The following is a 14,529-nucleotide window of genomic DNA, read 5'->3' as shown; positions in this document are numbered from 1 at the left end:
TATAACGCACCAAGGCTGTGCAGACAAACCGAATACCGCGCGTTATTGCGGTATATCATAATTTGTCTGCCAAGCCTTGTTGTGTTATAGGACCGACAACATCCATTATAACCATTCTTTTCTTATATCTAGTATGTTCATATTGATGTTTATTTGCAATTGTATGAAGTACATCGTATTTGACTGTGTTCTATCACTTTTAAGCCATCTTTATGCGCTCTTTGTCAGGGATTTGAAACATACATGGAACATATTTTAAACATGTTATTTATATTAGTTCGCTTCCCCGACTAAAAATATGGTGGCAGAAACTTTGTCAAACTAACATTTTAATTAAGGAATTGATTTGATTTTATGATGAATTTTCATAAGTACAAATCAAATTGGTTATGTAAGTTTGAATGTTTCGTTTAATCTTACAATGATGAATGTATTTAAAATGCATGATGACATACATGTACATGTATATGTGCTCATGCGCCGTGAAAAGGCTGTATTCGCAGGAAATTCAACGTCGCAGATTTCCAATGCACACATAAGGGAAACTATACACTGAATGTAAACACATGTATGTAGTTGTAAAAACAAACGATTCAACAGCATTTTGTCTGTTATAAAGATAATTATTTTAATTTTGTTTTTTGCTGATTCAATAATGTACATTTTATTAAAAGAAAAGAAATACTGTTAAAAGTATAAAGGATTGATGCTCGGGGTCATTATAAATAAACTTCCCAATGTCTTTCAAGTACTGATGTGTTTTTATTTTTCTCTCATCATTTTGATAATGACACAGTCATAAAATTAAAAAAAAGGAGAAATAAGAGAAAAAATGTACCTGCAAATTAATTAATTAAGCAATATTAATACATACATGTAGTATAACAATGCATGCCAAGAAGAATCAACTTATTTAAAATTTTCATTGAAAAATGGTAGTTTTAAGTAACAAAAATGTCATTTTGGGTAATGAACAAAAGGCAGTTACGGAGGCTGGATAGTCAACAAATTAACCATTAGATCTGCCTTAATTTTAGGATATGATAAATTTAGGTATAAAATATTAGTAATTAACCCCCCCCCCCACACACACACATATTTTACTTTTTAAATTTGAGCATTTTATATATATTCTGATATAGCTCTTGTAAAGGAGGCCAAATGTATATATGTATATGAATCAATTCTTCATCTAGCGATAGGAGAGTGTTCGGGGAAAATGCCTACCAACATTTCCAGAAGTAAAGTAGGCATCGCTGTGGAATAATGACCTAGGAGTCGTTGGAGGACTCGAGTCTGTATCTACGTATCCTCGTGAGTCAACAGGTGAACGAGACCTTTGGCTTGAAGGAAGACTCAAGCCTGTGCCTGCGTATATCCCCCTTCCAATATGTGTACTAGTTCCATAGAAACGTCGTCAAAGTCGTACACGTGGTATTCAAAATGAGGTTCGGGCGAATGAACGTTAGAATCATCAATACTGTGTAAATTGCTCGCTTCTAATTCTTTCTTACGCTCCATCGTCGTATCTAGTTTATCTACGATAATGTTACTGAAATGTAGAAACAAAGATTTTAAAATAGAGTCATGGAGTGATATACATGTACCGGCATTAACACAACACGTTTTAAATAGAATAAGCATTTATAATTATTTAGGACATGTTCATTGCCTTTGCTTGGGTGTCACTATCACTACAAAAATACTTAAAATGATACGTTGAAATTATCCTTTAGACCTTGTAGCTATATATATATATATATATATATATATATATATATATATATATATATATATCTATATATATATATATATATATCTATATATATATTAGGCATATTATCAAACGCGGTGACTGTCGTGTATACTGCTACTTTTCTTTAAGCAAATGATCGAAAGAATATAAAGTATTGGTTATTATACATACATGTGCATGTATATATATATTTCACAATAATATGAACATTTATGCCATTATTCCTTTATTATTTTCAATAATCAGAAACCTGTGAAGATCTCTCTCTCTTAAAAAAAAGTTCTGCTTTTGTTATCATAGCTTAACTTATATTTACACTTATTTATACTTGCACATCTTTTCATATTTCTTATTTTGAATAGAAGAATAGTAGAATAGTTATGATTTAAAATGTCAAATGCTGTACTCAAAACCAAAGCACGACTTTCAGGTATATTTGATATTCCTTGTAGTTTGAAGTCATGGCATCATTATACTACATTGGATCGAAATTGCTCTACCTGTTTAAAAATATGGATGCTCGTGGTCGAAGTAGCATGCGATTTTACAGCGTCGTTTTACACATTGTACGTCTGCCAATCGTAAAATGAGGAACAACTTGTAGATGACCCATTCAACTGATTAGCTAGAACATATTGTTATTATCATAATGGAAATGCTCCTTGATGTTACCGTTGATAAATTATTCTTTTCAGCATATCATGCATTTTAAAATCATGTCTGCGTTATTGAATAGCATTAGAGATTCCATGTCTGATAGCAGTGGGCAAAATCCATAACTAAAATAGATGACATACATAAAGCAAATAAAGACAATTTACAATTGTGATTTAAAGTACCAAGTTTCAAATGAATATAGTGCATGTTCATTGTATTTTATTCATAAAAACAAAAAAGTCAATTAGATAAATCAATTCTGATGTTTGTTTCCAGATCTTGTGCATAAAATGAAAAGTTTTTCCCAGTCGGAATTCTAAAAAAAAAAAATGAAATGCAAAACGTAAATTAAAATACACGGAAACAATAAGTTGGACAAAGAAAAGGAAAATGAATTCAAACTCACCACTAATGCGTCTCTGTAATAAAACTAGTACTACAATGTACTTAAACATTCAGATTTACATGTAATAACGATGTTTTCTGGAATGAATGCAATCGCCACAAAAAATATAAATATATATAGCCCAGTTTCAATATATTGAACAGTTGTCATCCTGTCATATTAGGGTATGTTAATGTAAATCTAGCGTGTTTCAGTTTTATTTTCAATTGACGCTGCTGTCAGAAAACTTGCTCATCGTTCATGTATTTTTATCTTTGATTTGTTCTGTTTATTATAGATGGAACAACCGATCTACATGTAGTTCCGTATCCTAATACAATGTACATGTATACCTACAAAAGATATGAAACCACAGACAATGCCTTGATTGAAAGAAGTTTTAAACAACAGAACGATATAAGCATTTTAACTTCCTTGTTTTTTCAGATCGTACACCTGCTATTCAACAGAATATTAGGTCTATAAAGAACTAGATGATGAGGAAAATTTCTTTTCATTTTGTTACTGTTTGTGGATATCTAATTGCTTGGGGAATCTTTGCATATAGTTTTGACATTGATTACGAATATCATTATGAATACAAAGCCAACTCAGTCGTGTTAGGAAAGTTTCCAGTGGTGACCATTGCCAAGGTAAACTTAATTATTAATTTGTGTTATATGTATAAAATAAGGCTTGGATTCTATCAAGTATAATTTGCAAATGTAGACTACATGTAAAAGTGCTTGTGAAATTCTTAATATATAAGAGAAGAAATTTTTTAAAAAATGGCAACACTTTATCTGTGCGCAGCTTACCAATTTCTATGCTATGTTCGGTAATTTTGTTCGCCCCAGAAAGTAACTCATACACACACAACAGACTTTTATGAATCGTATCTTATGTTTCCTAATTGTGACGTATTGCATGACGTCATGTAAACAAAGTTTATCTTCTAAAAGACTAAAGCAACACACTGATAAAGTAATTTGCATTTGGAAAGCAACATATAATGCATCCTCTAAGATGTAGATTAACGGTTGTAATAAATCTTTTGCCTATGTTATAATAAATGTTTTGCCTATGTTTATTTTGGAATTAAAAAACAATGCACATGCAAAGTAGCTAAAAGATTCATATGAGTTCTATAACTGGTTTTCATAGGAACTAAGCGAATTGTATAGGTAACTTGTCTTGCTTTATTTATGGGGTATTTGATTTTATTCTTATATGATAGAGTATATTCTTTTGAACATAATATGTAAAACGGTGCAACCGTTGGGGCGAGCGCAGCATGTGATAAAATAATCAATTATGATAAAACAATAAAAATAAAAGTAGCGACGTAAAGTAAATGAATTTGAATGCAGAATGAAATAAGCATGCCTATTTTTTCCAGTAAATTTTCATCATTCATAATTCATAAGATTTTGTTATCTATTTATATATAGAATTTATCTTGGATAAATTTAAGTGTTGTTGAATAATAAAGATTTTAACATAATGTACATTACAGTTTATTTCCTCTTTTCTTGCAGCAGAAATTTTTCTTAAACTTACATGAAAAATTGACTTATCACAGAGTCCCCCCCCCTCCCCTGTTTAAAAAAAAATTCAAATTTACGTATAAAAAAACTTGCTGATCATATAATGAAAATGGATCCCCCGGGAGCATGTAATAAATGGAAGTGAAAATAAAGATACTATTGTCTGAGTATTGAGCAGCTAAAGAGCTAAAGGCATACTACGCACTCCAAATTCTTCACCCGGACTAGAATTTTCCTGATTTTGAGAATTTTTTTCTTTTTGCTTGCGAAGAATATTTGAATGATGTTGCCACGCTCCCTTTTAAAAAAACATTCCTGGAAATAACCGTAAATATAGTGAATAAAATAAATGTGAGCATTCATCCAAATGAGAGCAAGTTATAGTTGTTTCCTATCTTTGAAGAAATGTCCCTATTCGTTAGCTCTGCAAGATTTTGAGAAGATCTTGGTATTTATATTTTAGCAGTTTTACAATAACTACTTAGAGTAATTTCCCCTTATTGTGACGTCAAAGTTCACGTCGGTCAAGTGTCGTCTGTCTCTTTGAAAACATCCTAAAAAAATTAACTCCGCGAAATATACTGTTTTGTTTACTTAAAAACATTATGTTCTTGAAATTACATAATTTATCTGTTTCTCAAAAGTTTTACTTTGATTCTCGCGAGATGGTATCCAGTCTAGTGAGATCGTCCGACATTGAGGAATTGCATTGTGGGTCGAAATTTACTGACTCAAAATTCTGTCGGATCAATGTGTCAATCTCTCACCAAAGGGCGTATTACGCTGTGCTTCAACATTAGTGAAGCTTGCGGAACGCGCCCTCTGGTGAGAGATTGTCAATATGTAAGAAATCCATTGTGACGTCACTCGAAAGGACGATAACTCTGTTAGTCTTATGTAATGGAATTTGCGTTGTGTCGGTAGTATATTTACAATGCATGTACATAGTCTTTTATCTTGTTCTCGTGAGAGTGTGAAATGGGAAACCATAATTACAGGGAACTACTGGGACGATTTAAACAAGGCATTACTGGTCCGATTTACTGACACCAAAAAAAATCCGTTGAATGAATGTGCAAATAGTCCGAATTTTCTATTCACACACGCCTTGCCGGTAGAGCTCGCTTCGCGCCGGCGCCGCGCGCCGGCGAGCTGCGCTCGCTAATATGTTTTACGGTGTGACCGTTGGGGCGAGCGCAGAAGGAACCACACATCTGTCATCATTGTTAAATGCAACCTATGGACTTGCCCTAACCAAAAAACATGGGCTTTGTTTGAAAACTTTTACCGCCGCAAGGAACCCAAAGTTATTAAACTTTTATTCCAATGGTCCTTTCCTAGGCTTATACACTTAAACAAACTACCACTGAGCATTAATAAAATGTTAAACAGAATTATTTAAATATTTAGATAAACACAAAGCCGTTTGGTTTTTTTTATGTAGATACAATTATGTTTTATCATTCCTTTACCTTTAAATAATGATCATTAAAATCAGTAAACAATAAATTGTGTGTCTGTGTTATCTGTGTTTTGACTATTTTCCTCTGTGACATCAATTTTGTTTTTAATCTTTTCAATTTTTGTACGCTATATAAGCGTTGTAGACATGTGCCCTTTTTTAGTGTGTGATATCCAATATTATTGAAAGGTTTGACCACATATGCAACTATATAACAAATACATGTAGATATTTTAGCAGTTTAATTCTTTTCTTTTATTTATTCATTACAAAATGACGTGGCTGCACGTAGATCTAATAATGATTAGACTTTTCATTTTTAATAATTTTTTGTCACCTACCTAACGTATGCATATATGATTGGATAAATATGACAATTTTAGCATGGAACTTGCATGTGTATTAATTTTACTAAGCAAAAAAAAATGAATCATCAAAACAAAACTAATCAGCCAAAGAGTCACCGTTAACACTGATACTGAGTACTTCCTACATGTAACATCCAGTACAGATGCTTGATCCGCCTCTAAATGTATCGCGGGAAATTAAAAAGCGAGATCTTTGTGACGTCATAGCTAACTTTCTTTTGCGCTCGACAGTTATCGTAAATTGTCGGACAAATTCGGGGAAGGAAATGACGTCATATGTCAGCAAAAGTTCAGATAGGTACAGTTTTTTTTACGTAGGCTTATGTGTTATTTACTTTAATGTTTTTAGAAGGATTTTTTATTGTTAAATGAAAATGATGTATGCGATTTAGAGGTAAGAATTTTCCGTTGAATCGCTTCCTGTTCCACAATGTTGCTATGCACCGCAAAGGATCACTGGGATAGTAGAACGTTTTCACGCGGGTCCACAAAATACAATGTGCAGATTTCAACTAGAATTTCCTCCGTTCGTACACGTTGTCTATGGAGCTCGCTACGCGAGCGGCGCTTCGCGCCGCCTCGCTGCGCTCGCTATTACTTTATGTTTAGTTTAGTGCTGTTACTGCATTAGCATTAAACAACATGTTTTATGTAAACTGCGAGTGGAAAGACAACTATCACATTGTTTTACATAGACGGCGAGTGGATAGTCACCTATCACATTGTTTTATGAAGACTGCGAGTGGATAGTCAACTATCATGTTTTATGTAGATTGCGATTGGATAGTCACCTGTAACATTGTTTTATGTAGACTGCGAGTGGATAGTCACCTATCACATTATATAAATAGTGCCTGTTTGGGAGGGTAACAGTTGGAATTGACACCCCTCGAAAACCATTGTCACCCTCCGCTTCGCGTAGGTTGACAATGGTTTCCTGGGGGTGTCAATTCCAACTGTAATCATCCAAACAGGCACTATTTATTTTATTTTACTGAATGTCTAAATTTTAGAGAATTTTTTTACTGCTTTTATATAGAAATGACATAAATTCTACGGCGAACTGTACGCGGATGATTTACGCGCATGTAACAATTCGTTGTGTTACCCGTTGCTAGGTGAGTTGCTAACGCTGAGGGTAATAGAACGGATTATCAACTGCGTCTAAACCAATCAGATTTCAGTATTAAACATGAAAGTATATTAATGTTTTATGTAGACTGCGAGTGGATAGTCACCTATCACATTGTTTTATGTAGATTGCGAGTGGATAGTCAACTATCACATTGTTTTATGTAGATTGCAAGTGGATAGTCAACTAACACATTGTTTTATATAGACTGCGAGTGGATTGTCACCTATCACATTGTTTTATGTAGATTGCGAGTGGATAGTCAACTGTCAAATTGTTTTATGTATAATACTGCAAGTGAATAGTCAACAATCACATTGTTTTCTGTAGGCTGCGAGAGGATAGTCAACTGTCACATTGTTTTATGTAGATTGCGAGTGGATAGTCAATTGTCACATAGTTTTATGTATAATACTGCGAATGGATAGTCAACTTTAACTTTGTTTTATGTAGACTGCAAGTGGATAGTCAACTATCACATTGTTTTATGTAGACTACGAGTGGATAGTCAACTATCACATTGTTTTATGTAAACTATGAGTGGATAGTCAACTATCACATTGTTTTATGTAGTCTACGAGTGGAAAGTCAACTATCACTTTAAAAGGTCATCCCCCGACTATGCTTTACTGGCATTGGTTTCATGTAATACTTTGATGAACTAGGATATGTTTTCGTCTCATGCAACCACGACTATATGGAAGAGAATAGTAAATGGTCCCAGTTTAATTTTGACGACGACTTTTAATTTCCTTTTCAGAATCTGATAAGGTTCTCCGGTTGATCCAAAATGTACAATAAATTCTCAATATTGACTTTCAGTCCTATATCTATCAATAGATAATAATTTTTCCCTTACTGAGATCATTTATAGAAATAAGTAACATTGTCGTAACATAGTGATATAAGAAAATTTCAAACATTTTAAATCCGTAATTCTCTCCCTAATATGTGTTATTCTTGTTTCATAAATTGCATGAGTGTAAATTTTAAGAGGAAATCTAATATAAAGAAGCGACAAAAAATTCAAACCTTTACATCTATTCTAGTTTGTTTTGCATGCATTTCGGGATATTTAAACCTCAACATAAATATCCAATTTTATACTACAAAACAATTGGCGGCAGGCCCATCTAGTAGATAACAGGTAAATGACCGTTCAATCACAAACCATTCAAAAGGCATTTAGGCTTATACACAATGATTCATTATTCCCGCTGTCATTTGCTACTTTATCGATTTGAATTGTTAGCGTTTTAATTTTTGTTTGAAATTTGATTCCTCTCAGCAGTGACTGGCATTTTATACACCCCTCACATTTTAAGTTCTCTGAAATCAAAACAAAATATTTCAGATGGAAAATCTTTGAAAATCAAAATAAAAAAGAAAATCATGATCATTTCTACGAAAAAAAAATCACTCTGTAAATAACTAATTTTTGAGGAGTTTTTTTTAAAAATATTCATGAAATGGTACCCTTCATCCTCTACATGATTTTTCTCCAAATAGTAAGAAACAATCTTTTAAGTCATCATTAATTAAAAGTAAGTATGTATAATATCAAAAAAAAAATAATTATGTTGAATACAGGTACAAAGTTCAAATAAATCCTTGTAATTAAAAAATCCAAACTTTGGAATCAATAGAGAACCAATGAGTACCCTTGACAAAATTTCATGAGAAAAAAAGTAAAACACGGAAATACGTTACAGTTTATTTCACCTGACCAATGTTAAAGACTCATACAACCTATTCATGTATTATGTCAAGACCCCCCCCCCCCCTTAAAAAAAGAGAATATTTTCTAAGATGTCATCAAAAGATTTCTTGTATATTATTTGGAAAATCACAAAAAGCAGCCAAAATGGTAAGCAAAGGTTTCCGTATCGTTGCAGTTCAGAATCCAGCCGCTGATGCAAAGTAATGGCTCCATCATTTGTCACTTGCATATGAACAGTTTGACCCAGTCTGCCGGAGGGAAAAGTAATTATAGATTCATTATATCTTACTCTTCATCAATTGACTGATCAATTGCCAAAAAACAAAATATAACATTCAGAAAATTTATATAGGCTTCCCTGAAAGAACAAGTAGAGTGATCTTAATAATAGTTTTGATTTTATTATATATCTCAGAAAAGTGTAATAAAGACCAAGGTTTGATATAATATTTAATATTGATACCGTTTGGATAAGGAATGGGATGTGATAATAATGTTGTTACTGTTAACTAATATGACTTTTGTTTCTTTTTTTATCCAGCTGTAAGCAACCCGGTGGGATGGAATTTCAAAAGAGGGTAATTTCATTCAGTGGCATGATAAGTAAACCAGATATGGTTTATAGGTTGTCACTAATTTCATCAAAGTTTGCAAAATTGGTTAATGGTAAGTGGCAATTCTCAATTCAAGATATAACACTCAATTTTGAATTTAGATTTGAGTTTGAGCTATCTGAAGATGGTCTAATTAAAGAAGTAGCACATCACAACGAAGACCATCATGACGTAATTAATTTCAAAAAGGTTCTTGCTAGTGTATTTTCAGCCATACGAAAGGTTTGTTTTTGATATATATAAATATAATAGATTGTTATGTTAATTATACTTTCTTGCTCTAAATCGTGTTGAAAAGGCACACTATGATATGTTTTTATAATTGTTATATTCCATAATATTCTGTAGCCTCGAACTTCGACTCGCAAGACATTTAACAACTGGGAACAAGATCATTCGGGTATGCTTAAGTACAAATGAAATGTGTATATATGAGTTAAAATAATGGTTCCGAGAAACTTGACTGTGACATTATGTTTTACGCTGTCATAATTCATTTTCGCTAGCCTGGTTTCCAATGCATGTCTGCAAACCTTCAAAAGCGAATATGTCATGGCGGCACATTGCATTGAAAACTATTTAATATACTTGTATCACTGATGGTTTGAAGAACTTTTTTACAGGTTACTTACAACATCGTTATGAAGTGCAAAATACAACTATGGGCTATAAAGTGGATAAATTTCATGAGAGTGAAGGAAAGGTCTATAGAAAACACAGAAAGGTAAAAACAAATATTGCATTAATGGTAAAAGTATCCGTTGAAGGGAAAACCTAGATGTTGCTCGAATTGTTTTTTTGTTAGTTTGGATTGGATTTTAATCTTATTTTTATATTAATTCTAACAAGATTCGTTTGCTGTTTTAGTCGTTTTGTCGTTTCCAGTCATTATTTTTTATTATCATCTTTTACCCCAGAACCACAAATTCAACTTCAGCTAAAATTGCCACAAATTATTATTTCGTAATTCACAGGGTTATATTCTATTTAGATAGGAAAGATTAAGTGTCCCATTTAAAACTGGAAATAATAATTAAGTAACGAATTTTATGTATTTAATATCTCTTTTCTCCAGATCCGCGTGCCCAGTATAATAATAAAAACACATTTGCATAGGTTACTTGCAAATGTATATGAAAGTTTGCTCATACCATGTCCTGATTAGGAACCTGTCATTAGAAAAGATATTTATGGAGTCTGTACTTTTTGTAATTATAATGAAATATATAGAAATTTAAAAATTGTTATTATTTTTCACGAATCTCTTCATCTGAAATGGCCTGAATGCCTGCATTTGTTACAATGAATTTTATCCTTTGCAACAATTCTTTTGAAATGCGTTGTATAAGGTTTAATAATTTGTTAAAATATGTTAACAAAATGTATTTAATTCATACGATTTTTAGTGCATTTCATTTTGAAAATGAAGACTTCCAATATGGCATTCACTTTCTTTAACACCCAAACAGCTAGTTTTAACTTTAAATTTTCAGTGAAGAATTTAAATTTGCATTGTCAATAGAATGAAATATCAGTAAAGAATCTAAAATTGATATTGTCAATTGAAATTTATATTGACAGCAATAGTACATTTTATATTTATTTAATTTCAAAAACATATGAATTAACTATCTCTGCAATCAGCAATGTTCGATAACTCTAGATTATCCAGATTTTTTGTATTCGTACCATAAATCTGACTTTGATACAGAAAATTTGATAAGTATTCTAGTATTGATATTATCATTATTCACACAACTACATGTTTGGCGTAGTGGATCCACGGATGACCCCCTACTCATTTACTTGATGGTAAAGAGTTCGAACCACCAATACACCAAACTTTTTTTTAAAGACAACTTGTTTAGTTATTCCATTATATCCATCGTAGGCAATTTTACAAAAACTTCGTAAAATTGATGGATGCCATCTAATATTTTCATTTAATTTATAAATTTTAAAGAAATAACACTTTTTAATGAAATAATACTTTGAGGCTGAGAATTGAAGAACCTTAATAAGTTCTATTGATATGAAACATTAAAACATCAAAGTTATTTAATAATTTAGATCAATATAAAATGTATTTATAATGAACAGGTTGACTTTGACTCCAAATAATTATGAAGCACTAAGGATAAAATTTTTAATTCGAACTAAATTTTATGAACCCTTGTTTTAAAATGTAACGTGAGAACATTTCTTTTAATATCATCATAAAATTTTTGGCTGATTCTCGCATTTCCTTTCAAAACCTAACTTATATAACGATGTAAACGCCTTTAATATTCAAGGAAAAATTAGAAAACTTCATTGGAGGATTTTTGATTATTAAGCATTCTTATGTTTAATTGCATTGTTAAAGTTTGTCTCTTAAATATTTTAAGAATGTTGACCTTAATATATATATATATATATATATATATATATATATATATATATATATATATATATATATATATATATATATATATATATAAACTAGTTTAATGTAAATTTAAGTTGTACATTTGATTTGTTAAAGTAAATATTTGTTTTTTATTCTTTTTGATGTTTATCTTTAGACTCTACATTACACCAACACCGGAATTATTGAATATATACGTGTAGACGACAAAGTTATTATTCAGAACAAAAACAAACAAAAGAAACAAGAAAGAAGGTAGTTATACAGAAATTAGGACATTTCACTTCTCCTTGCTTACAAAGATATTCTATTATTTAGTTCATGTTATTGAAAAAAGAATATGAGACATACTGAAAATATTGAATGGAAACTTTCGCTTTTTCTTTCTTTACCTTTTCTTTAAAGAAAATTCAAAATGAATTTAATTTTTGTTTTCATGGTCGAAGATTGTACATAAAAAAATTGAAAACAAGGATTATGATTTAGGAATTTTTTACTTATATCCACATTGATATCTTAAAGTGTCCCATACCACCTTAATTGACCTCCTCACAACTTTAGGATCAATTTCGTCTAACACTAGTATTTTTAAAGAAGGAAATGATAACACCAAATTCTATTTGATGATTATGGACCATAATGATTAAATAGAATACAGTGACAAAGAGAACAAACGCTCTACATGTTGTAAGCGACCTTTCAGTACTTTAAATAAAATTAATTTCTTAACTCACTTTCTGAGAGTTTAATTTAAAATAAAAACTGTTTATAATCTAAGAATGATATATACACTAATTTAAATGTTTCAAAGAATTCAGCTACATTTTACGTATAGTATATCCGTCAATTGATCATTATTTTAATTTAAGGAGCGTGTCCACGATTTTGGTCTAATTTCTTTTTTTTTATTTTGATTGTTTACAATGCTTAAGTAATTAATTTATAGTCACCATCTAAAATTTGAGTGTCAGTCGTGGAGTTATGTAAACAAGACTTGTGCCATGTGTTTGTCTACATTTGTACAATATGCCGATAAAAGTTCTTTTTCAAACTGATTTGCCTAATATAATGCTTGTTTGTTTTGAACATGAATGAACAGTCTAAGCCTAGAAATATCTATTCAACATTCAAAGTGTAAATAAAAGCATGACCTGAGCCTTTTTTTTTTACATAACAAAGAATTGTTCACTCTGTATTTCCCATAAACTCGGCGACTGATGCTCAAATTTTGACTGACTATTAAAATTGTCTTACTAAAGCATTGTATATTTAAAAAGGGAAAACAATTGACAAAAATTGTGACCATGCCCCTTTAACAAATAACTATTTGGCTTTAAAAACATTAAAAGATGACAGTTTTAAATTTTCAAAATAATAAGATGATCTGAGTGTTCCGCTGATGGAAACTGTTTTCATTAGATATTCCGTATTTGGAGCAAGAGCGATAGAAGAGGAAACTAGAGGAGGTAAACTATTTTGGACAAAATAATAAGATGATCTGAGTGTTCCGCTAATGACAAGTAATGATAAATAAAATGTCTAGAAAATATGGAAGTTTCTAAAATACAACACAAATGAGACAATACAAGTCGATAAATCAATAAAACATTACTTCTTTGAACTTTAATTTTATTTTCATAATCAGTTTTGTTTTTCAAAAATGTAACATTGTCATTATAGATGTTAGTGATATAGAATCAAACACGAAAACGGAAGTTCGTCTTGTTAATAAAATGTGAGTACATCTACTTTTATATAATTATATCTACATCATTCTACCTATCCATCCATCCATCTACCCATTGTCTTGCTTCCAAAACTTTGAGTAAACAATTTTTTAAAATAATTATATTTTTTGATCCATATTTAGTAAAATACACGGAATGAACCGAGTTTTACCCCTAGCAACAGAATTAAAAGTAAAAGATAGCATTGCCGCTAAAAAGGTATGTTAAAACATATACTAGCTTAAGGATGTGGTTTACTCAGGGCTTAAGTTTTCAAATTTGAATTTTTTAAAAGTTCAATGTCAAGAGTAAAATTATTTCTGTATACCATAGATATAAATAGATATGATAATATCGATTATACATTTGGAAGTTTAACTATATTATGCAATTAAGCTCAAGCAAAAACAGGCTTGTGGCAAAACAGATCAAAACAATTGTACTAAAATTTTCAGATTATGTTTTTCACTGTTAACATTAATTAGTTTTTTGTTAATTTAAATCCAAGATGGGTAGAGTTTAGATAAATGATATAGGGCATTCGGACAGGAATATTTCTAGGAACTGTCCCTTAAAATCTATTTTTGTATCTATTTAGATACACTAACTCTTTATAAACTCTATTTCATTTTTGAAAGAGACAATTTATTTGTAACATTTTCGCAATTAAGAAAAACTCAATCAAAGAATAAAAAAAACTTTTTGAAAGTTTTTTTCTCATTTTCCAAACAATGTGCACTACTCAAATAGTAGG

General features: G+C 31.0%; 1 protein-coding gene across 1 annotated transcript in view; it reads left to right on the top strand.

Moving 5' to 3' along the window:
* The first annotated feature begins 3,090 nt into the window (after positions 1-3,090).
* LOC128176808 (uncharacterized) overlaps positions 3,091-14,529 on the top strand; it is a 47,508-nt gene continuing 36,069 nt past the window's right edge. Inside the window, exons 1-10 of the mRNA XM_052843356.1 lie at positions 3,091-3,451; positions 9,203-9,290; positions 9,569-9,605; positions 9,743-9,863; positions 9,990-10,041; positions 10,265-10,365; positions 12,206-12,303; positions 13,468-13,514; positions 13,729-13,783; positions 13,919-13,994. Coding sequence (XP_052699316.1) covers positions 3,293-3,451; positions 9,203-9,290; positions 9,569-9,605; positions 9,743-9,863; positions 9,990-10,041; positions 10,265-10,365; positions 12,206-12,303; positions 13,468-13,514; positions 13,729-13,783; positions 13,919-13,994 — 834 coding nt within the window. The 5' untranslated portion in view covers positions 3,091-3,292. The remainder of the gene's footprint in view (positions 3,452-9,202; positions 9,291-9,568; positions 9,606-9,742; positions 9,864-9,989; positions 10,042-10,264; positions 10,366-12,205; positions 12,304-13,467; positions 13,515-13,728; positions 13,784-13,918; positions 13,995-14,529) is intronic.

The sequence above is a fragment of the Crassostrea angulata genome, chromosome 3 (assembly GCF_025612915.1).
Source record: "Crassostrea angulata isolate pt1a10 chromosome 3, ASM2561291v2, whole genome shotgun sequence".
NCBI lineage: Eukaryota > Metazoa > Mollusca > Bivalvia > Ostreida > Ostreidae > Magallana > Magallana angulata.
Note: the sequence above shows the minus strand (reverse complement) of the source record. Positions and strands in the feature narration are given on the sequence as shown.